Raw genomic sequence first — 19,757 nt, 5'->3', positions numbered from 1 at the left:
GCAAAATTGTACTCTATAGTGTGAGCATTTGCCATGTCAGATTTCAATGTTAATTCCATTCTCAAAAAATAAATAAATAAAATCAAAATAGAGCATCTATTGATGCTAGATGCTCAAAATAGAGCATCTAACATCTACTTATGTGTTCCATGGAAAAAAAAATCATATGTGTTTGGAAAGACAGTAAATGATCATAGAATTTGAATTTTTTGCTGAACTTTCCCTTGAAAAATGTACACGGTTTTAATAAACCATGTACACTGTAATACAGTGATCTTTTGTGATGTATAGTTCACTCTGTGTTAGTATCCCATATCATCTGCAGTTTCATGCAGTAATAAGTGAGCGTGTACATGCAGCTTTCGCATATCACAGAACATGCAATCTTAATCAAACTGAATATATCAGCCATATTTAACATTCTATCTGTAACAAGTAATCTCCGTTTCTATTTTGTTTCCTAAAAGGTATCATCAAAGGCAGTTAAAAAAATTTCAGGCACCAAACTCGACAATAGGCAGCCACGTATGGTATAGTGCAGGTGCCATGGCAGCAGCAACTACCCTCCTTACACCCAGTGCACTGCAGTGCTTTTATTTTGGCAGGCGGTGGATCAGGCAAAGCTCTGTGTGAATAAAAGACTTAACTTTTCTCCCCACCTTTACATGTTGGTGGTGGCTGGCTCCATTGTCGGTTGGCCTGACACTGGGCCCGAGAGGGACCCTCCATCACATAGCCCATATTGCAGGAGAAGCTCACCACATCATTCAGGTTGAAGCCATTGCCAACGGTACGGCCATAAATGGGGCTCCCTGGGTGCCCACAACTGATGGCTAGAGATGAGGAGAGTAAGAATTTTAATATGGCATAGGCAACATGCTAAAAACAAATTGTGTCATGTTGGATGATTTCTTTATGTCTTGTTTCCCAGTAAAAATATCTAAACATCCTTAAAATAACATAGTTACTTGAGAAGCAAAGCTGAATGAGATATTAAGACATGTTTTCACAGAATATATCTTGAATTTTAGTTTGTTTTAAAGCTGAAGTAACTTCTTGTTAAAACACTTTCTCTTATCCCATCTTAATATGCAGAGACTGCCATAAGTAAGCCATTCCTAGGGTCATTTTCTTGAAAACTGTAAACACTGTGTCACTGTGGCACTATAAAAATGTCTGTTTTTGTTTTTTGAGCGACCATATCAAGAGAGACAATAACATTGACTTGACCAATATCGTGAGTTGGGGGCGGGACTATTTGTTTGTATGATCAAAGGCAGATGTTTATTTTTGCAATTCCATTTGGTAGAGTGAGTGGCGCAGAAATTAAATACTTTAGCATTAATCAAAAAATCTTTAAATCTAACCAATTTTAGTAAGGTTTATGGTTTTAACATGAAAAATTCCAGTGGGTAATAGGGCTGGGTATCGCCAGCCACCTCTCGATACGATATGCATTGCGATACACTTGTTACGATTCGACATATATCACGATATATCATGATATCATGATTAGTTCCCCTTCTATCACTCACTCAACGTTGTGTCGAATGAAGTGACACAAGGGGTCTTCCTGGGACGGCAAACATAACTTTGAACCTGAGAAAAGGCCAATGTCAAGTTGGCAGACAGAATTTGCATGCCCCGCCCCGGACATATGGGTATTAAGGGAAGCGGGGCAGCAAGTGCCAGTCAGAATCATTCTTCGGAGCTGAAAGTTCACCACCGTTCCACTCACCTCTACTGGTGATAAGCACTGCTGTTGGATCTATGGCGTTTTTCCAGCTGGCGTTATCTCTCTCTGCACGCTGTGCAGTCTATGCCCCAGGGCACTTCGACAGGGCTTTCATTGCCTGAAAGAGTGTTTCTCCTCCTAAAAAGAGTTAATTTCCTCTAAAAGAGTTTGAGTTCCCACTCATAAAAGAGCAATACACAGCAGGCGTTGAAAGGCGTTGTCTTTTTAAAGATATAAAAGCTGCCTGGGGTGCCTGGGCTATGATCACATGCAGACAGCGTTTTATGAATGGTTCATGTTCTCTGCGCTGCTCATAGGCACCCCCCCCCCCCAGTTCCGTTCTTCCCTGAAGTGCATGACGAGCTGACACGGTCGTGGTGGGCATCCTTTACTGCTGGGAACCGACCCCTCCGCTCATCCGCTCTCACTACCCTGGATGGCGAGGCGGCTCATGGGTACATGGAGGTCCTCCAGGTGGACAGAGCGGTTGTGATCCACTTGTGTCCCAAGAATTCCGCCACCTGGTGGGACTGCCCGGTACTCCCCTCCAAAGCCTGTAGAATTACATCATCACTGACCTCGAAAGTCTACAGCGCCACCGGACAGGCCGCCTCCGCCCTGCATCCCATGGCTCTCCTGCAAGTTCACCAAGCCAAGGCACTCAAAGATCTGCACCTGGGTAGATCCGACCCCGACGTGCTGCAGGAACTGTGCTCTGCCCCTGGCACTTGGGCGAGCGATGGCCACCCTCGTGGTCCAGGAGCGTCACCTCTGGCTGAACACGGTCGAGATGCGCAACGTTGACAAAGCAATCTTTCTCCACATCCCGTCTTCCAGCTTGGCCTCTTCGGCGACACCGTCGACGACTTCGTCCAGCTGTTTTCTGCGGTGAAGAAACAGATGGCACATCTTGCCGCGGCACCGCCAAACCAGCGCGCCCCACCTGCTCGCCGAGGGCGTCCCCCTGCGGCTAAATAACAGGTAGCTCCGCCTCAACCCGGGCGCAGCTCTCAGCCCCAGCGTCAAGCACCTCGCAGGCAGCATACGCCCCCGTCTCCAGGACCCCTTCCAAGACCAGGAAAGCTCCGAAGTGCTCCTGAGATGGGTGACCCAGGCAGTCAGACGTTCGCTCCGGAGCTGGTACCAAGACCACTCCGTCCCCCGGTGGAGGGCTGGGAGGACAATCCTTGTTTCATTTGCCACTCCGCCTTCAGGCTACGGCACCCACATTCTCAATAAAGAGAGTTTTCCTCACTCCCTGGGTCATCCAGCTAGTGTGCACCATTCTCAAGGCACCCCAGCCCCAAAACTCTACAGTCCCGGCTCCCCGGACGCAGTTTCCTCGCCTCCGGCCCAATGACTGCTCAGCCCCGGCAGGCCAGCGCTGATGAGTTCCGAAGACGCCTCTCTAGGACCTCTTCCTCTTTCTCTAACCCGCCCCCTGCTGGGTGCATGGAGCAAGGTAAGTGCTTTGAGACTTTTCTCAGCACCCAAGCCTCGGGACGCTCTTCTGCCTCCCGACGCACTATTACCTGATCCCTCCCGCTGCGAAGCCCCACCCAGTACGTCAAAAGTGATCGTCCCGTTAATGCCCCTCGTGCAGAGTTTGGATGCGTGGCTTTCACTTCCCAATCTGTCTCGCTGGCTGGCCAGGACCATCCGACTCGGCTACGCAATTCAGTTCGCCCGGCTCTCTCGCCTCCTTTCAGCGGTGTTCGCTCCACTTCCGTGCGTGGCGAGAAAGCCAGCGCCTTACGAGCAGAGATCACGATTCTGCTCCTCAAGGATGCGATAGAGCCCGTCCCTCCAGCCGAGATGGAGAAGGGTTTCTACAGCCCTTACTTCATCGTACCCAAAAAAAGCGGCAGGTTGCGACCAATCTTGGACCTGTGAGTTCTCAACCATGTCTTACACAGACTACCATTCAAAATGCTCATGCAGAAACAGATTCTTACCTGCGTTTGACAGCTAGATTGGTTCACGGCGGTAGACCTGAAGGACGTGTTCTTCCACGTCTCCATTCTGCCTCGACACCGACCCTTCTTATGTTTTGCGTTCGACAGCCAGGCGTATCAGTACAAGGTCCTCCCCTTTGGCCTATCCCTGTCCCCTCGCGTATTCACGAAGATCGCAGAGGCAGCTCTTGCCCCGCTAAGGAAAGTGGGCATTTGCATACTCAACTACCTCGATGACTGGCTCATCCTGGCTCACTCTCGATAGTTACTGTGCGCTCAGTGACTAGGTGCTCAGGCACCTCAGCCGTCTTGGGCTTCAGGTCAAATGGGAAAAGAGCAAGCTCGTCCCGGTTCAGAGCATCTCTTTTCTCGGCATGAAGTTAGTCTCAATGACAGTCAGTCAGTCAGTGCTCAGGTGCCTTGCTCTCTTTGAGCCCGGCACAGCGGTTCCTCTAAAACATTTCCAGAGGCTCCTGGGGCATATGGCATCCTCAGCCATGGCCTCACCACTCGGGTTGATGCATATGAGACCGCTTCAGCACTGGCTACAGACTCAAGTCCCGAGATGAGCACGGTGCCACGGCACATACCGTGTGACAATCACCCCTTCTTGCCGTATCTGGAGAAAAATGTCCCACACTCTTAGTGTAGTATATGGTACCAAGACCTTTTGGCAGGAGGAGTGTCATTTAATGGACCCGTGACAGTCAAAATGACCCACTATCTGTGTGTAGAGGGAGCATTAGTCCAATAAAGTCCTGCTTTTAAAGGCAATGGGCAACACAGTAACATTTGTACTCAATTGCAGACATTTGTTGAATGAAGCGGAAAGAGTGTTTAAGTGTGTTAGGGGCTATTCATGCTTTAAATGAGAGATTCTCACTCAGTACCTTTGGATATGAGCTGTCAGTCTGATGTTAAGTTTAGATCAGCACTCTCAATTCACTTGTCAGAGTACAAGATGCAATGTATATCAATCTAATAACAACATACTGCTTTTTAATCGAAAATATGTCAGGTTCGGTTGACTTCATTTATGTGGTGAGTGACATTTAATAGGCCTAAACGTTCAATCAGTATCAGACTCTAACACTGAGCTGACATTTGATGCATATTGCACACAGAAATGGCAAGAGAGGGCTAGAATCGACAATTCCAATCATTATCAGTCCACCTGTAAATACAAGTTTATTTACTAGGCATCTGGTTGATAAAATGAGCACCTTTGAGGAAGAACTAATTATGCGTAAGCAATTTGCAAGGTTAGTGGCATCAAATCTTGGTCAGAGTTTTATTTGAGGTACTTAGTACCAATGTAACTAGATATCCATAAGCAGAATTGTATATTCCACAATGAGTTATGTCTGTGAAATAATTAGTACTTATTTATTTTGGATATATAATTACTTGTTCACAAAGACTGCTGTGCCATTATTAAAAAAAAAACAAATTCCACACTGCTGGTCCACTATTGTGGTATAATCTATCAGATAATACCACCTAATAATGGCACCTAAAACAAAAGGTGGTTGGTGGTTTTATATGTCAGCCATGTGGCCTCTTGCTGTCTAAGGGAACATCCACACTAGTCTGTTTTCGCAACATCCCTTTGCAAAGCATCCACTAATGGGGAGTGTTTATCTTAATTTTTGGTGGGGGAAAGCACCTTTCTAGTGTGGATGAGAGGTGTAAACATAGCAAAATCAATATTGGTATTAATATAAGTGAGCACGTGGCCTATGTTGGCGGTTTTTGGACTGGAACAAGACTTTATACCGCAACGCAAATTTACACTATACAGTACATAATGTGATTATCTCCAGGGTCTTTCTTATTCTGACATATTAAGCCAAAGAACAGCTTGTATTCTATTTATGTTCAATTTCTTTCTCTGATATGACACATTTAGAGGTTTGCTTTTGAAATTTGTCTTCTAAGCTAGAGTATTGTTTGTCTCTTGTGTTCTCATAAAAAGCCAACATTTATTTGCATAATCACAGTTGTAATTTGTTTCTCTTTGCACAGAGGCAATTTCCCTTTAATTTAAAGATCTGCCATAGCCCAAATTTCAAACCAAATCATTCCATGCAAAAATAGCTGAAAATGAACTCATACTTCCCTCTTTTTCTTTCTCTATATTACATGCTCTCTATCTTGTCTCCTGACAATGATTTCAGCCTGTAGCGCAAAGCTTGTTTATGAAATGTAGACAGCGTAGATGTAACAAAACTTTTCAAGTTTAAGTGTGGTAAACGATTAATACAAGTATGTCAGCAGCTGTTAGATCCACTGAGGAACCAAATCAGAAATACTTGCGCAACCTGTCTGGCATTAAATTGGCTTGCTTTCTTTTCGCTTTATTCAGTTTCAAAATGTGCGAGATGATTTGTAGATACCAAACAGCTCTGTGATTGTTTCAGAAGCAGTGTTAAAGTAATGCCTCGTAGAAGTGGCAATCACAATAATCAAAAGAACTGCCCTAATAGCCCTGTAATCATTCTAATTGGCTGCCATTCTCTAAAAGATCAATTGAGGAGAGGCCACATGAATGAAAGTGTGGAAAAAAGTTACATCAAATACTGGTCAAGCTGATTTTTTTGCTGATTTTGTGTAACATCAAACCACAATGGCTTAAGACTCTCTACCCTGGAAGCATCAAAGCTTCACATCATCACTAATGACTGATCAATCAGTAGCTAGAGGCTACACTTTATCAACAGTAAATCAAACCTAAAAAAAATAAATAATTTGAATAAATAAAAAAGTAACTGTCTGAAGTACAAAAATAGAAAGAGATCAACTGAAGATGAGCGCTTCCAGTGTAGACAGCTATAGTGTTTATTAATAGAAGCCGTCTAGGTTTGGTGCAACACAAACTCCCAATGTAGGTAACAATTTAAGGTGTTAGAAGATGACGATGCTGTGCCAAATAGCTTTCAGTTCCCGAAAATGTAGGATCAGTCTTTAGGCCCTATAACACTGCAGAACGAAAGTCCTTTTAACTCTTTCCCCGCCAGCGTTTTTTAAAAAAAGTTGCCAGCCACCGCCAGGGTTTTGGATGATTATCGCTAAATTTTAATGGCCCCAGAATATTTTCTTCCATGAATATATGAAGATGCTATATATCAAAATAAAGATCTGGGCCTCTGCTTTTAGGCAAAAAAAACGATTTTATTTTATCTTCATTTGTTCTTTTTTTATTGCGACTTGAACAGAGGTAGGCAAAAAGCTGAGAAAAAGGCATGTTTATGTCTGATATTTTGAGCTTCTCATACTCCACTTCTTCATGTTTGAGACGATGGCAGTCTGTTTCTTTGATCAAAGAGTTGCGTACTCTTTCAAAACATGCGCAGGGGTCTTCCTTACCGTATAACACCTAAAACACGGAAACCCGGAAAATTCCGTGTTTGGCGGGGAAGCGTTTTTTCATAAAACACGGAAAATTCCGTGTTTGGCGGGGAAAGGGTTAAGTGACCATAAACACTTTCAGGTACTTACCCCAGGACTAGTACTTCTCAACATTTTCGCATCATTTTCGGACCTACAGTTCCTCATAGCCGTTTGACAGGACATTTTTAGCTCCTACTCCAGGATAGGTACTTTGAGGGGCATACCGGGGCTGTGGGAGGATTTGCAGCCTGTGATTGGTCAAAAACCTATGCACTGAGAAAGCACTGAGAAACCCAAGAAGTCCGCAATCGCCATTTGTGAAAAACCTTGTAACTGCTAACCTGCTACTCAAGAGAATTGCACAAATTTTACAATTCCCTTAACAGAAATAACATAAAACCAACAAAGTGTCCAAAGAGTATGACCTGTTTCACATACAGTATGTGTATGCAAGGGGGAGCAGAGCTGCTGGGTAACTTCAACGGGAGATGCTTTCAGTTTTCACTGTACTGTACTGTGTGACTATACAGAAAATAATGTGATTACTGGATTACCACATTATTCTTTTTTTTTTTTTACTGGGAAAAGGACATAACTAAAAAGATGTTTATCAAGAGTGGGTAAATTAAAGTCGGCATAAAATGAAAATTCACCCTATCTATTTTATAAATGCATGGTATTGATCTTACTGTGAATGATTCATCCATGCATATGTTTTTTTTTTTACTTCATAATCTTTAATTAAAATGTAATAACTCGATCTTCAGATGAAACGACAGACTTCCCTCTGGTGATGTTTGTAGGACATCTCCAATCATTTAGTCTGCTTAAACCCTGCCCCTATCTTACAAATACCACAACCTTGCAGAGTTGAACGAATTGTCAATCGCATGTTGGTGAAGATGGCAAGGTTTATTTTCATCTGTTTTCCTTCAAAACTATTGTTCTTGAACCCAAACTCCCGAGACATTTCACACCTGAATTGCTGAGGTGATCACCAATGAATACAAAGTTTCGGATGCCTCTGGAGTTTATTGAAATTTTTGAATGCAGTTGTCTTGGGATGCACAGCATCCTTTATATGTAGTGTATTGTGATTCAAAATGTTAAAATATATTTTTACTCACTCGTTTTTTAAGAGGCTACAGCCTCTTTGTAAGCAAAGACTGCGATGTGCTTGTGCGTGTTTATGTTGTCAGTTTGATAATATATGTGTCAAGATTGCTGATCAATTTCACCGTTAACTGCCCCTGACTCGAGCATAACGGTGGTAGGGGTGTGTGTGTCCACTGCAAACTCGCATAAAGATCTGCCTCCGTTCTGCTATGCAATGCCCATATTTTCACAATCCAATCAACAACCAATGGATAAACTCAAATCCCTGCCCTACATATTTCTCTAGTTCAATAAGCTGTTTCACTCTGAAATACGTCATAATACAGAAGTCGGCCTCAACTCCGTTCTCATCTAGAAAGCTACAAAGAGAAAAGTACCGGGACTGTAGGTGGGTAAGGGCCTTTTGACAAATTCATCATCACTGTCCCACAATAAACTGGGAGATGCTATGCATTCAGTAAGAATGTGGATAAATTCTGCAACCTTAGTTTTTGGTAACAGTTACTCCACTCCTTTCCCCATAGCTCTTTTTACCAGCTTATTTTCCTCAAACAAATAAACATTAAGTAAGATAAAAAAACTGAACTGAGGCAAACCTTCTGCAGTATGTGGATTTAATGTGTTAATGTTCTCATTCAGTAATTATTTTATGATTATATTTACAAAATTAATATGTTGAATTTACAGCCCTTGAAAAATAAATATGATTGTCTTAATAAGTATTTTTCTCTTGTTTTCCAGTAAAAATATCTAAACATCTTTAAAAAGCGATTAATTGACTTGAGAAGCAAAATTGTGTAATATTGTATGACTACCTTGAATTAAGTCTATTTGTCTAATCCATTGGCAATTAAATAAAAAGTTTTAAGTCTTTACTTTTTTTCTTGCACGATCAAGAAATTACCTTAATTCTTAATTAAATAATTTGAAAATAAAAGGCATGAGCATTTCTGTCTGAATTAATCTATTCAGTGGTTCACTAATTTTCCATAACTTGTCTGTGAAAGGAAGACAGTTAGTCCCAAACTCACGGACACAGATGGGCAGCTGTCCGGACCAGTTGTGGTCTTGTTGGCAGATACGCACAGAGGATCCGATGAGGCGAAAGCCAGAGATGCACTGGTACACGACTGTGTCTCTGTAGCCAAAGTTCTCCCCATTAACCTGACCGTTGATGATCTGGTCGGGCACACCACAGTGGCCAGCTGAGTGGAGATAAAAGAGGAGAGAGAATCATTAAAGTGAAAGGTCTGAGCAGCCGTGAGTTTCTGAGATATATCCAAAGATACACAGTAAAATATTAACCAATGCTTTTAGAGAGACATGTCTGCGGTAATTAAGTGTTTCGTTTAGTATGTGTACATTTAGAATTTAGCACTTCAGTGGAGCAGGAGGAACACATTGAGGTGTCTGATGTACTTCATACATGCAAAAAACTTCTTAATCAGTATTCATTGTCTTGTTTTCCAGTAAAAATATCTAAACATCCTTTAAAACAGAGTACTTTTAGCAAAATTGTAACACTTGATAACACTTATCAATAAGGTTCTATATGTTAACATTAGTTAATTCGTTAGGCATCATGAACTAATGCATTAACAATATATTTTTTACAGCATATACTAATCTTTATTAATTTTAATTTATGAAAATTGAATTGTTCTTTGTTTGTTCATGTTAGTTAATAATGCATAACATAACTAATGCTTACATATACAACTTTTACTTAAAGAAATGCATTAGTTTATGTTAAAATAAACATTAACCAAAGTGTGCTGTAAAAGTATTATTACAATTTGCCAAGAGTGTAAGAAAAATGCGGTATTTAAGATGCTTAGATATTTAGATAAAATTTATGCTTTGAATGCACTGTAAATTGTTTTAAATTAAAGCATCGAATGCATAAATATAAATGTATTAATAATAATAATTCTTCACAATGTAAACACACTGGATATATATACTGTATATAATAAAAATATCAGAAATTACACGTCACTAACACAACCTAAAAGATGTATGTTTGCAAGAATCATCAAGCAAAAAGGCTTTCTGCCACATTTAACAAGGTTGCACAGCTGCTAGGCAAAAATACCTAAAACAAGACCTATGAAAAGCAGCATTGAGTATACACAACATTACCTAGGCAGCGTGTCTCCGTTCCACTCCATAGACCTGAAGATAGACACTCTCTCACTGTGGAGCCCACCAGCATAAAGGCATTGTCACATGTAAATATGGCTGTGGCCCCAAAGGTGGTCTGAGTTCCAATTTTCTTCCCATTGGGAGGCGTGGCCAGATCCCCACATGAAATGACTGTGGAATGTGGGGAGAGGATAAGACAAAGAACAATTTGGCAGCAGGTTAACACATTTGACTTACAGAGCAGAGCAGTTGGTGATTTGCACTTGAAACACACATTTCCCTTACTTTGGCAGTGGGGCCTCTCATTCTTCCAGCTCCATGCCCCATTGGTCATACACTGAATGTGGGCAGGGCCTAGGCGGTAATAGCCAGGATCGCAGGTGAAGATGATTTTGGTTCTGTACTCATAATGCGAACCGTTAACGATCCGCCAGCGCCCATGTTCCAGCGAGAAAGACCCGATACTTGGGCAAACCACAACTGTTCAACAAACACACAAACCAATATTCAGAAACACGCTGCCACCCAAAAGTACCTCATGTGAAGTTGAATCTGCCAGCACAATTAGCACTTACCACAGTTATCCACAAATGAGTTCGAAACCGCAACACATTCAAATGCTGTTAACTCCACTGCGGATATGAAAGACCTTAATATAAATGTTTTTGCAATGCAGCCAAACCTCTTGTGCCCAGACTTTAATGGGTATAAGTTAATGGCTATGTTTCAAAACCTATAAAGCTGCCTTGCTGTCTCCTGCCTAGAGGAAACTTCCAAACTGAAATGGAACCTCATAAGTGACCTATTTGGAATGCTCTACATAGGCAGCTACTCTATGCTTCATACAATACAGCGCTCCGCTCGGGCAAAGTGTGAGTTTGGCAATAGCACCGGGAAAAGTGTGAGTTTGTCGATAGCACCGCAATACTCTAATAAGCATAGTTAATACTATTAATTTTTAAAGACTTTTTTAATTTTGTAGCTATTTCTGGTTCATTTTGAGTTATGATGAAATCAATGGCCTTTGGTTTGGTAAGTGAGAATAATTCAGTAACAGCTTCCAATGATTCATAGGTTATTGAGTATCTCTCTGCGTAGGTTGGCACTGTACCTGAGCAGCGAGGGACCTTGTTGTGGTTGCTCCAGGTGCCGTCAGGCTGGCACACAGCGCTGGTCAACTCTTTGGAGGACAGCCGGTAGCCATCATTGCAGAAGTAGGTCACACGTGTACCCACTGAATAGTCCATGGCAAGAACTCCTCCATTCACAGGAGCCTTTGGCACTCCACAGGAGACAGCTTATGGGTGTGAAAACAAGACAGAGATTATTGTGGCAGATGAGTTAAGCACTGATAAGACAATACAAAAAGTGGCTTTAGAAGGCAATATATTGTTTTTTTCCATATCATTAAGCATAAGCCTATCATTGGCCAACAGAATCTGTCCCAGTTAGACTAATTATGAGGGCTTTTCTAAGGATGCGCTATGTAAACATGTATCAGACAGATGGGATTGGAGCATCTCACTTTTGTTGCGTCTAGTCATAAACAGCATTTTTAGGATGCTGTTTGAATTTAAACATAGTTTAAAACTTGAAAAACAGGTCTTGTCAGGGGCGGATCAGCATTTGGCATCCCAACGTATAAAATATAAATGTAAGTAAATTATAGTTGATGCTGCCGTTATGTAAGAGTTTATGTCGAACTATCTCAATTCTAACTGAATGCACAAATAACTACTGCAGTCCTTGACTAAAGCGGCCGATTACATCTGCGACCAATTGCATGTCTGGCTACAGCAGCATGTGCTTAGTGATTCTGCATTTGACATGCATATTTGCCAAGTCTGCTTATTAATAGCAACTATTGGCTTTTTTTTTTTGCTTATATACATGGGCACTCGAGGGTCACTGTTTTGGGCATATTTTCAGATTTTATGAGCTTCCAACACAACCACAGGAAACTGGATGTGTGTGACACTGTCACAAAGGAACCCAGTTCATTTTCTCAACCATGATAATAATGACAACATGAACAGATACATGGAAAAAAGGTTTTCACTGAATGATTATTAGACATGTTGAATTAATATAGGTACAATGTCGTAGTTGACCAGTAATTACAATTATTATGTGCACTGGATTTTTATTTTAGACTTACTTTGAGTTATGTTGGGCTTTCAGATGGCTTATTACAAAGGTGATACAGAAATGTATTAGCTCAAATAACATGGTCTGTGCCTCTGTGTGACTCTCCATCCATGTTTAACAAATAAAAACAATTTGGCCTTCATAAAGTGACTTATTCCAATTCAAGTTATACCTGTAATTATTAATCCGTTGTTTGTTTCAATTTTCTTCCCGTGTTTCTGCCTTTCCCAGCCCCTCCCCCATTGTTGCCAGTTCTACGTGTGAAATATTTTAATTATTTAAAAAAAGGATATAATTATTATAATTGTGATTATTTTGATATAGGGAGACCGTGCCAATTGTCTAAAGGGGAAGTTGTCACAAGGTCTGTATTTACTGTAAGTAACTATAAGGTTTTGAGTTAAATGTCTAGTTATACACATGTGTTTTCTCTAGCAGAGGTTTTGTATGCAGGTTTGAAATACCTAGTTCAAATTCCTCTTAAATTACAAGATATATTTGTGAATTCTTTCAGGTATGTTCTCATCAAACCTATGCCACTGGTTTCATGGCAGGTTCCATTGTGACAGCAAACCCCTAGTGGATAACAGGTCAACGAGTGCTCAGTGAACTTTGTCTTTTCTTTCCTGGGTAATAATGGTGAAAATGTTGAATTATTTTTTTGTAGCCAATACTTATGTGACTTTGGAGATGTATGACTTTAAAAGATAAAGTTACCACCTACCCTGAGAAATATTTTCTGGATTAAAAAGTGTGAAAGCTTGCACAGGTCAAGCTAAGGAACATTTGGAATCTGTTAATGTGTTTAACGATAGACAACATTGGTGGTTTAACAATGGACAATTGCTTGGTGCTCTGGTGACTGATATTTTGTTATTTATATTTAATTCACAAAAAAATGTAAATGCAAAAAAAATTCAATAAATGTGTTTTAATGATGGCAAAACAGTAGCAAAATTATTTATTTGTGGCTTCTCCATAGAAATGCAGCAGTAATGCAAATGTATGGCCATTTGCAAAATAAATGCCACACCCTTGCCACACCATACATCATTTTTTAGTAAAATTATTTTACATTTTTTAAATACACTCCAGCTGTTTAAACGCTGTCCGTTTTCGATAAATGTATTTTGTTTCCTGAACAGCTGTGCATTGCCTACAGAATACAGCTGGAGTTGCACTTACTGCCAGGGGCGGATTGTGATTAAAACGTTTCAAGTCAAGTCAAGTCAAGAGGTTTTTATTGTGGTTTTTATTCCCAGGGCTTTCTGGCCCAGAGCGGACAACCAAACCCGTCCCGCAACACACCACACCATAACACACCTGCTCAATATAAAATGTTTGTGTTTTAAACAAAGCAAGCCACAAAGGCGTAAGCATTATTCAGCAAGCCACACTTCAGCTCTCAGTAATACTTTGTGGTGTGAATAAATTATGCAAATGATGATGTACTGCTCATAACTTTACTGTTTGCAGATTTTATATATGCTGCCGTTACTGTATTTGTTGTAATTTATTTGTAATTTTGTTATTATTCAGAGCTCATCTCATACTTAATATGTTGTCTTTGTTTGTCAACATTATTGTGATTTTTAAGTAAAATTATTGCGCCCAAACGAAAATGCGCTACGATGAGTAAGTACTATCAAAATAAATTATTATAGTTTTTAAAAATAAAAGCCAGAATAAAAGGCGTTACCTTACAGAGTTTTCACTCACTGGGGTCCGTGCTGGCATGTTGGACCCCAAAGCGGCTGTTTATATTACCTGTAGGATGTGTTGGTACTTGCGCAGCAACATGCTGGCCCAAATTACCCAGCGACCCACCACAAAATCACCAGGTGCTCCCTATGACCAGTCTACCCCTGTTTACTGACACTCGTAAAAACATGAAGATGGTACTTCAAGCTTGAATTGCGCAGATTATATGGACATTCCTTATTGCATGATTAATTATGTTTTTTTTTTTTTTTTTTACAACTTTATTTTTATACAATAAATTGCACTGAACAGGTTAAATTGACAGCCATAGTTAAATGTAATAATTGAAAAGTCATAAAAGGCAAAATAAAAATAACTACGTGACTTAAGATAAATTAAAAAGTCAAGGTTTGCTTGCATTTATTGTTCTTTGTTCATACTATGAACAATATTCCATTTATTTTGCAATGCTTTGTAAAAATCTGCAGTTCCTTTTTCATTAACAACAGTGTTCAAACTATTCCACTTGCCTTTTGTTAGGGTTGCAAAACTTTAAAATATACCAGCCATTGAAACATTCTGCCTTGCTTCTTATTCTCCTGCTCCCTTACACAAGCAGTACTGGAACATATTATTTATCAGCACACAGTACTTTGTGATGACACAAAGTATGAATCATCGCTTGGGACAGGCTGTTTAGATTTATCGAGCAGCAAACCACTGGTACATTTGAGAAACAAAGAGGCTCGGGAGCCAGAGAGAAGTCAGCAACACTGAAGCTCACAACCATCCAGTTGTCATCACCTAGCCATTAGAAGCCCAACAATAAACCTCCCAATAATTAAAGAGCATATATCTAGAATAATGCAGTTTCTCACCAAGAGGGAATAGGAGATGAACCTTTGTTGCTTCGCTTTAGGCTAACGAAAAAACTAAAAGCACCCTGAATGCTTTTGGAAGTTTACGGAGTCATTTAAGTGTCACATGATGTTAGTGGAGCCTGTGTCCCTTAGAGGGAGTAGGGGCCAATTCTGTCACATTAGTGCATGGAGTTGGGCCCTGCATGAGTGCATCGGTTCAGAAACAATTAAGTCAGGCTCATCTCCTCTACTGTAAAGTTAAGTCTGAGAAGATAGGTGGAGCCATACAAATGACAGCGATGGATAAAGAGAGCTCTGAAGATTACTCATTAATGTGACAAATGAAACAGATCATGAATAAACAGTATCAGTGAGAAGAGTGGCGACAGTAATTACTGCGTCTCCATCACTGACCGTAAAAGCTATTTAGAGAAACCAGAGATTAAGCTTCATGAAAATTACAGATCATATCAGCAAGCACCAAATTACTACCTGCTGACTTTAAAACATATTTAACTCTACCACACTTTTAAGAATCCAAGCATCCTGACACATTGTGTTTCATCTAGTGGAACTTATTCAGAACAAATAGAGTTGTAAGTTTGTAGTTCTAAATCACAGAAGAGAATTATCATTTTCATGCCCCTCAGGAATTTCTAATGGTTTTTTTTAGAACAGCAGTTTTCAATTTATGATTAAAATAAGTTTATGGTTAATATAAGACTTTCACATTTTGTTCTACAACATTAATTGCACAGTAGTACCATAAAGAAGACTTCTGAAACCATTGTGTACTTTAAAAAGGCAAATAGCTAACAAGTTACTATACAAGGATAACAACTACCATACGGATTTTAGTTTACATGCTTGACGAATTAAACTACCATTGTAGTCTTTTTGTAGCAACTTTTTCAAACAATTTCAAAATTCAGATTTGATGTATGGATGAGTGTAATGCTGTAGAACAAAATATAACAGTCTCTTCAAGTAATAACCACAGACATTATATTATTCATAAATCAAAAAGTGCCTTTGTAAAAGCCCATTCTAAATTCCTAATGGAAACAGCACTGAGCCCAAATCTTTACCCACTAAGCTGCATGACCCCAAACAGGTTTGTAAACTCTTTTTCTTTATTTTACCTTGACAAGCAGGAACAGGGGCGTCCCAGGCATAGTAGCCGAAGGGGGTCTTCTTGCAAATGGCAGTGCTCTTTCCAATAAGTCGGTAGCCACGGTCGCATGCCCAGCGTACCAGGCTGTTTAGATGTCCTCCTGTCTGGCTGCTTATGGAACCATGGAGGGGAGAGTCCGGGGTGCTGCAGTACAGAGCTGTACAGGCAGACAGACAAAAACCAGACCCCATCAGTTCCTTAATTGCCACCCAGAGCAGAGCACTGTAACATAGGCTCATTTAAGAACATAGGAGTTACAACTGCCCTAAGAACACTGCTTAAAGGGGTTAGGAATAGGTTCTCTTTATAAAATTTTTTTTGTAAGTATTTACTTACCCTCTTACTGTTCTGTTACAATTCGTGGAAAGGAGGATGCTGTGGCCAGCTTGACAAAACACATAGACATTTATTGTTGCACTTTTCAGTCGCACACAATAAGGCAGCTTTTCAGCAGTACACAAAAGGTTTGCTTTTCAGCACCACCACACTGACACGCAGACACACACAAACAGCTTCACACATCTCTCTCTCCCATCTGCCACCTTCTCCTCTCCTTAAGTACTCCCGCCGCCCCTCACTGGAACGCGAGACCGGTGTGGCACGCAGGTGAAAGTCATTCGCCACTTATTTTCCCGGCCTCGCTCTGCCCAGACTCCACTCGGCTCAGCCCTGTTCACCACATGTTCCAAACCCATATGACTTTCTTTATTCCGTGGAACACAAAGGAGAAATGTTGAATGATTTACTGGTCGCTCTTTTCCATTCAATTAAAATGATTGGGGACTAAAGATTTTAAGCTTAAAAAAGGATGAAAAAGCACCATGAAATTGGACCATACAACTCATGCGCTTCATTCCAAGTCTTCTGAAGCCATATGACAGCTTTGTGTGAGGAACAGACCAAAAGTTCCATGAAAGAAATTAAGTCATAGAGGTTTTGGATGACATGAAGTTCAGTAAATGATAATGACAGAATTTATTTTTTGGGTGTACTATTTCTTTAAGAAATCATTTTATTTTCTGCTATAATCACTTCAAGGAGGTAAAACTCCTATGTGCCTCATTCAACATGCATCAACCTGGCTTTGAAGATGTTTTTTTTATGATTAACATTTTTATTGATTCCTGCATCGAACACAAAAAAAGCAAAGAACAAATACACAGAATCAACATTTAACTCCTCCCAATCCCAAACCCCACCCGACCCTCAACAAACACCCCTGTGGTCACACATGAAAATACAAATTTTAAACATACACACAAAAGAAAAAGCAATACAAAACAAAACATATAAAAAATATAATAATCACACACATTAACAACTACCCCTCTCTCTCCACTGTTCCACCACGAGAAACCTCAAAAAATGCCAAATATCTGCCCCATTCCCCAAAAAACAAATCCAAATACCCCAGTCTTCTATATGACCCTTCTTCGAAAGCCACCACTCTCCCCATCCCTGAGCACCACCCCTGAAATGGAGTAAATATAAAACTCTGAACCTTCAACCAAAATTCTTGGATCTTATCACACCCATAAAAAAACATGGGTTATGTCTCCATCTTATGATTGACTCTGAATTAACAGGGAGTAATACACTGATGCCTTTATGTCCTTTTCCAAAAGCAGTAATCACCTTTCCCAGGATATCTGCAGCTACCTGCAGATCAGGTGGCGCAACTATAAATACCTATAGAACTGAGATCTGAGAAACCCAAACGTTAAACCAAATTTTGAAAAGACGATTAGATCTCATATAGGTCACCAAGTGTAGTAACCCCCTAACAATCCACTCTGACCAGCAGAAAGGGGACTTTGTTATACATAATTTTGGGTTCAGCCATATGCTTGAGGCAACATTTTAATAAATTAAACACAAATTAAACACTCTGGACACCTGTGTCCATACCGAGAGCAAATGCGAGATAATGTCTCAGATTAGTTAGATAGAAAGGCTTTGCAATGGCGAAACAGGGGCAAGAAGTTTCTGTTCAATACAAAACCAGGGAGGTGCTCTCTCAGGTGGAAGCGACCAATGAGCTATATGCCTGAGACTGAATGCATAATTATAAAACAAAATCTTGGGTAGGCCTAGCCCACCTTTGTCAATCGGCCTATGTAATTTACTGACATGTAATCTGGGACATTTACCATTCCAAATGAAGGACTTCACTATGCTACCAAATTGCTTGAAATAAGAGAGGGGGACATCTATAGGGAGAGACTGTAGCAGGTAGTAAAATTCATGTGAATAACATTAACCTTCCCAATCATAGACAAATGTAATGAAGCCCACCTGCCCACATCGCTCGAAAACCTTTTTATTAAGGGATCAAAACGAACTAAATCAGACAGATTTGCTCGGAATAAAATACCCAATTGCTTAATGCCCCATTTGGGCCACTGGAAGGCACCCGGCTGGAAAGCTTATACTGGGCAGTATGCTGTCAGACACAAAGCTTGAGAACTTAGAACTTAGAAAAGGAATGAATAATTCTATGGAGGCAAGGCATAGATCTAATGGGGTCGGAGACGAATAATAAAATAATAATCTGTGTAAAGCAAAAGCTTATGCGTCATACCTCCCCCCGCCACCCCTGGCAAGTCATCTTCCCTTCTTATCACGGCTGCTAATGGTTCCAGGGCAAGTCAAAACAATAATGGGGAAAGGTTTTGAAGATATTTGACAAGATTCCTAGCCAAAATCTGTTTTTGGAGATGAATATTTAAACAAGGTCATAAAAAATCTGACTAATTATTTTCTTTTCATGCATTGAAGTTTAGCAAAATAGAAGGCATTTGACTGATAGATAATTCAGGAATTTAATCTGGAAAGTTATTAGATATTGTGCAAATCAGTCATCCAGCAATTTTATGAGCATGTAAACATGCCTTTTGCAACTTCTATAAATACCATATTAAAAACATGACGAGTTTAAGTTCCATTCATTTTTAAAACAGAGGTCTAGTGGCCTCAACAATTTTTGTACAATAAAGCTGCAATTAAAAATATCTGAATTTACAATGTATGAATTGCATATACAAAATATCAGCAAATGATGAGAGAACTTTTCTTAGAACTAAGATCATTTTTATCTTTTGTCAACTTTTGCAATTACTTTTAACTAACTGGTCTCAAGGTGATTATTAGTGGATGTGTGAAATCAGTTCCCCTCAAGTTCACAAAGGTGCCCTTGCAGAGTAACAATAGGTGTCGTTCATTGCTATGGACATGTACCTACAGTATGGAAGTGTTTCACGCACATTTGACAACCAGAAACGGTCCTTTTTCCAAAATGTAATCTATATTATTATAAAACAAATCTGCATAAACTATAACTGTATAATATATTGTGTTAAAAATAAATGCTACTTGGTTTAATACTGTGCAATCTTGTGCAACGAGTGCTTCAAGTGTCCAAATACTCTTCTGAGCCACTGTAAAATAAAAACAGGCTTATAATTAAAAAGTAATAGCACAGGTTTATCATTAATCTTTATGTAAAGAAATGCATGAAATCTAAAAATAAAATT

The 19,757-nt window shown here is 40.1% G+C and overlaps 1 protein-coding gene across 1 annotated transcript in view; it reads right to left on the bottom strand.

The window, feature by feature from the left end:
- The window catches only part of LOC127619812 (CUB and sushi domain-containing protein 3-like), a 639,489-nt gene that overhangs the window by 56,348 nt on the left and 563,384 nt on the right, over window positions 1–19,757 (bottom strand). Inside the window, exons 49-54 of the mRNA XM_052092811.1 lie at window positions 16,193–16,381; window positions 11,453–11,638; window positions 10,627–10,821; window positions 10,339–10,512; window positions 9,228–9,401; window positions 660–833 (exon numbers count right to left, since the gene is read on the bottom strand). Of these exons, the coding sequence (XP_051948771.1) occupies window positions 660–833; window positions 9,228–9,401; window positions 10,339–10,512; window positions 10,627–10,821; window positions 11,453–11,638; window positions 16,193–16,381 (1,092 nt within the window). The remainder of the gene's footprint in view (window positions 1–659; window positions 834–9,227; window positions 9,402–10,338; window positions 10,513–10,626; window positions 10,822–11,452; window positions 11,639–16,192; window positions 16,382–19,757) is intronic.

This window comes from Xyrauchen texanus, chromosome 26 (assembly GCF_025860055.1).
Source record: "Xyrauchen texanus isolate HMW12.3.18 chromosome 26, RBS_HiC_50CHRs, whole genome shotgun sequence".
In the NCBI taxonomy this organism is placed as follows: Eukaryota; Metazoa; Chordata; class Actinopteri; order Cypriniformes; family Catostomidae; genus Xyrauchen; species Xyrauchen texanus.
The sequence above is the reverse complement of the archived record's forward strand: the minus strand, read 5'-3'. Positions and strand labels throughout refer to the sequence as shown.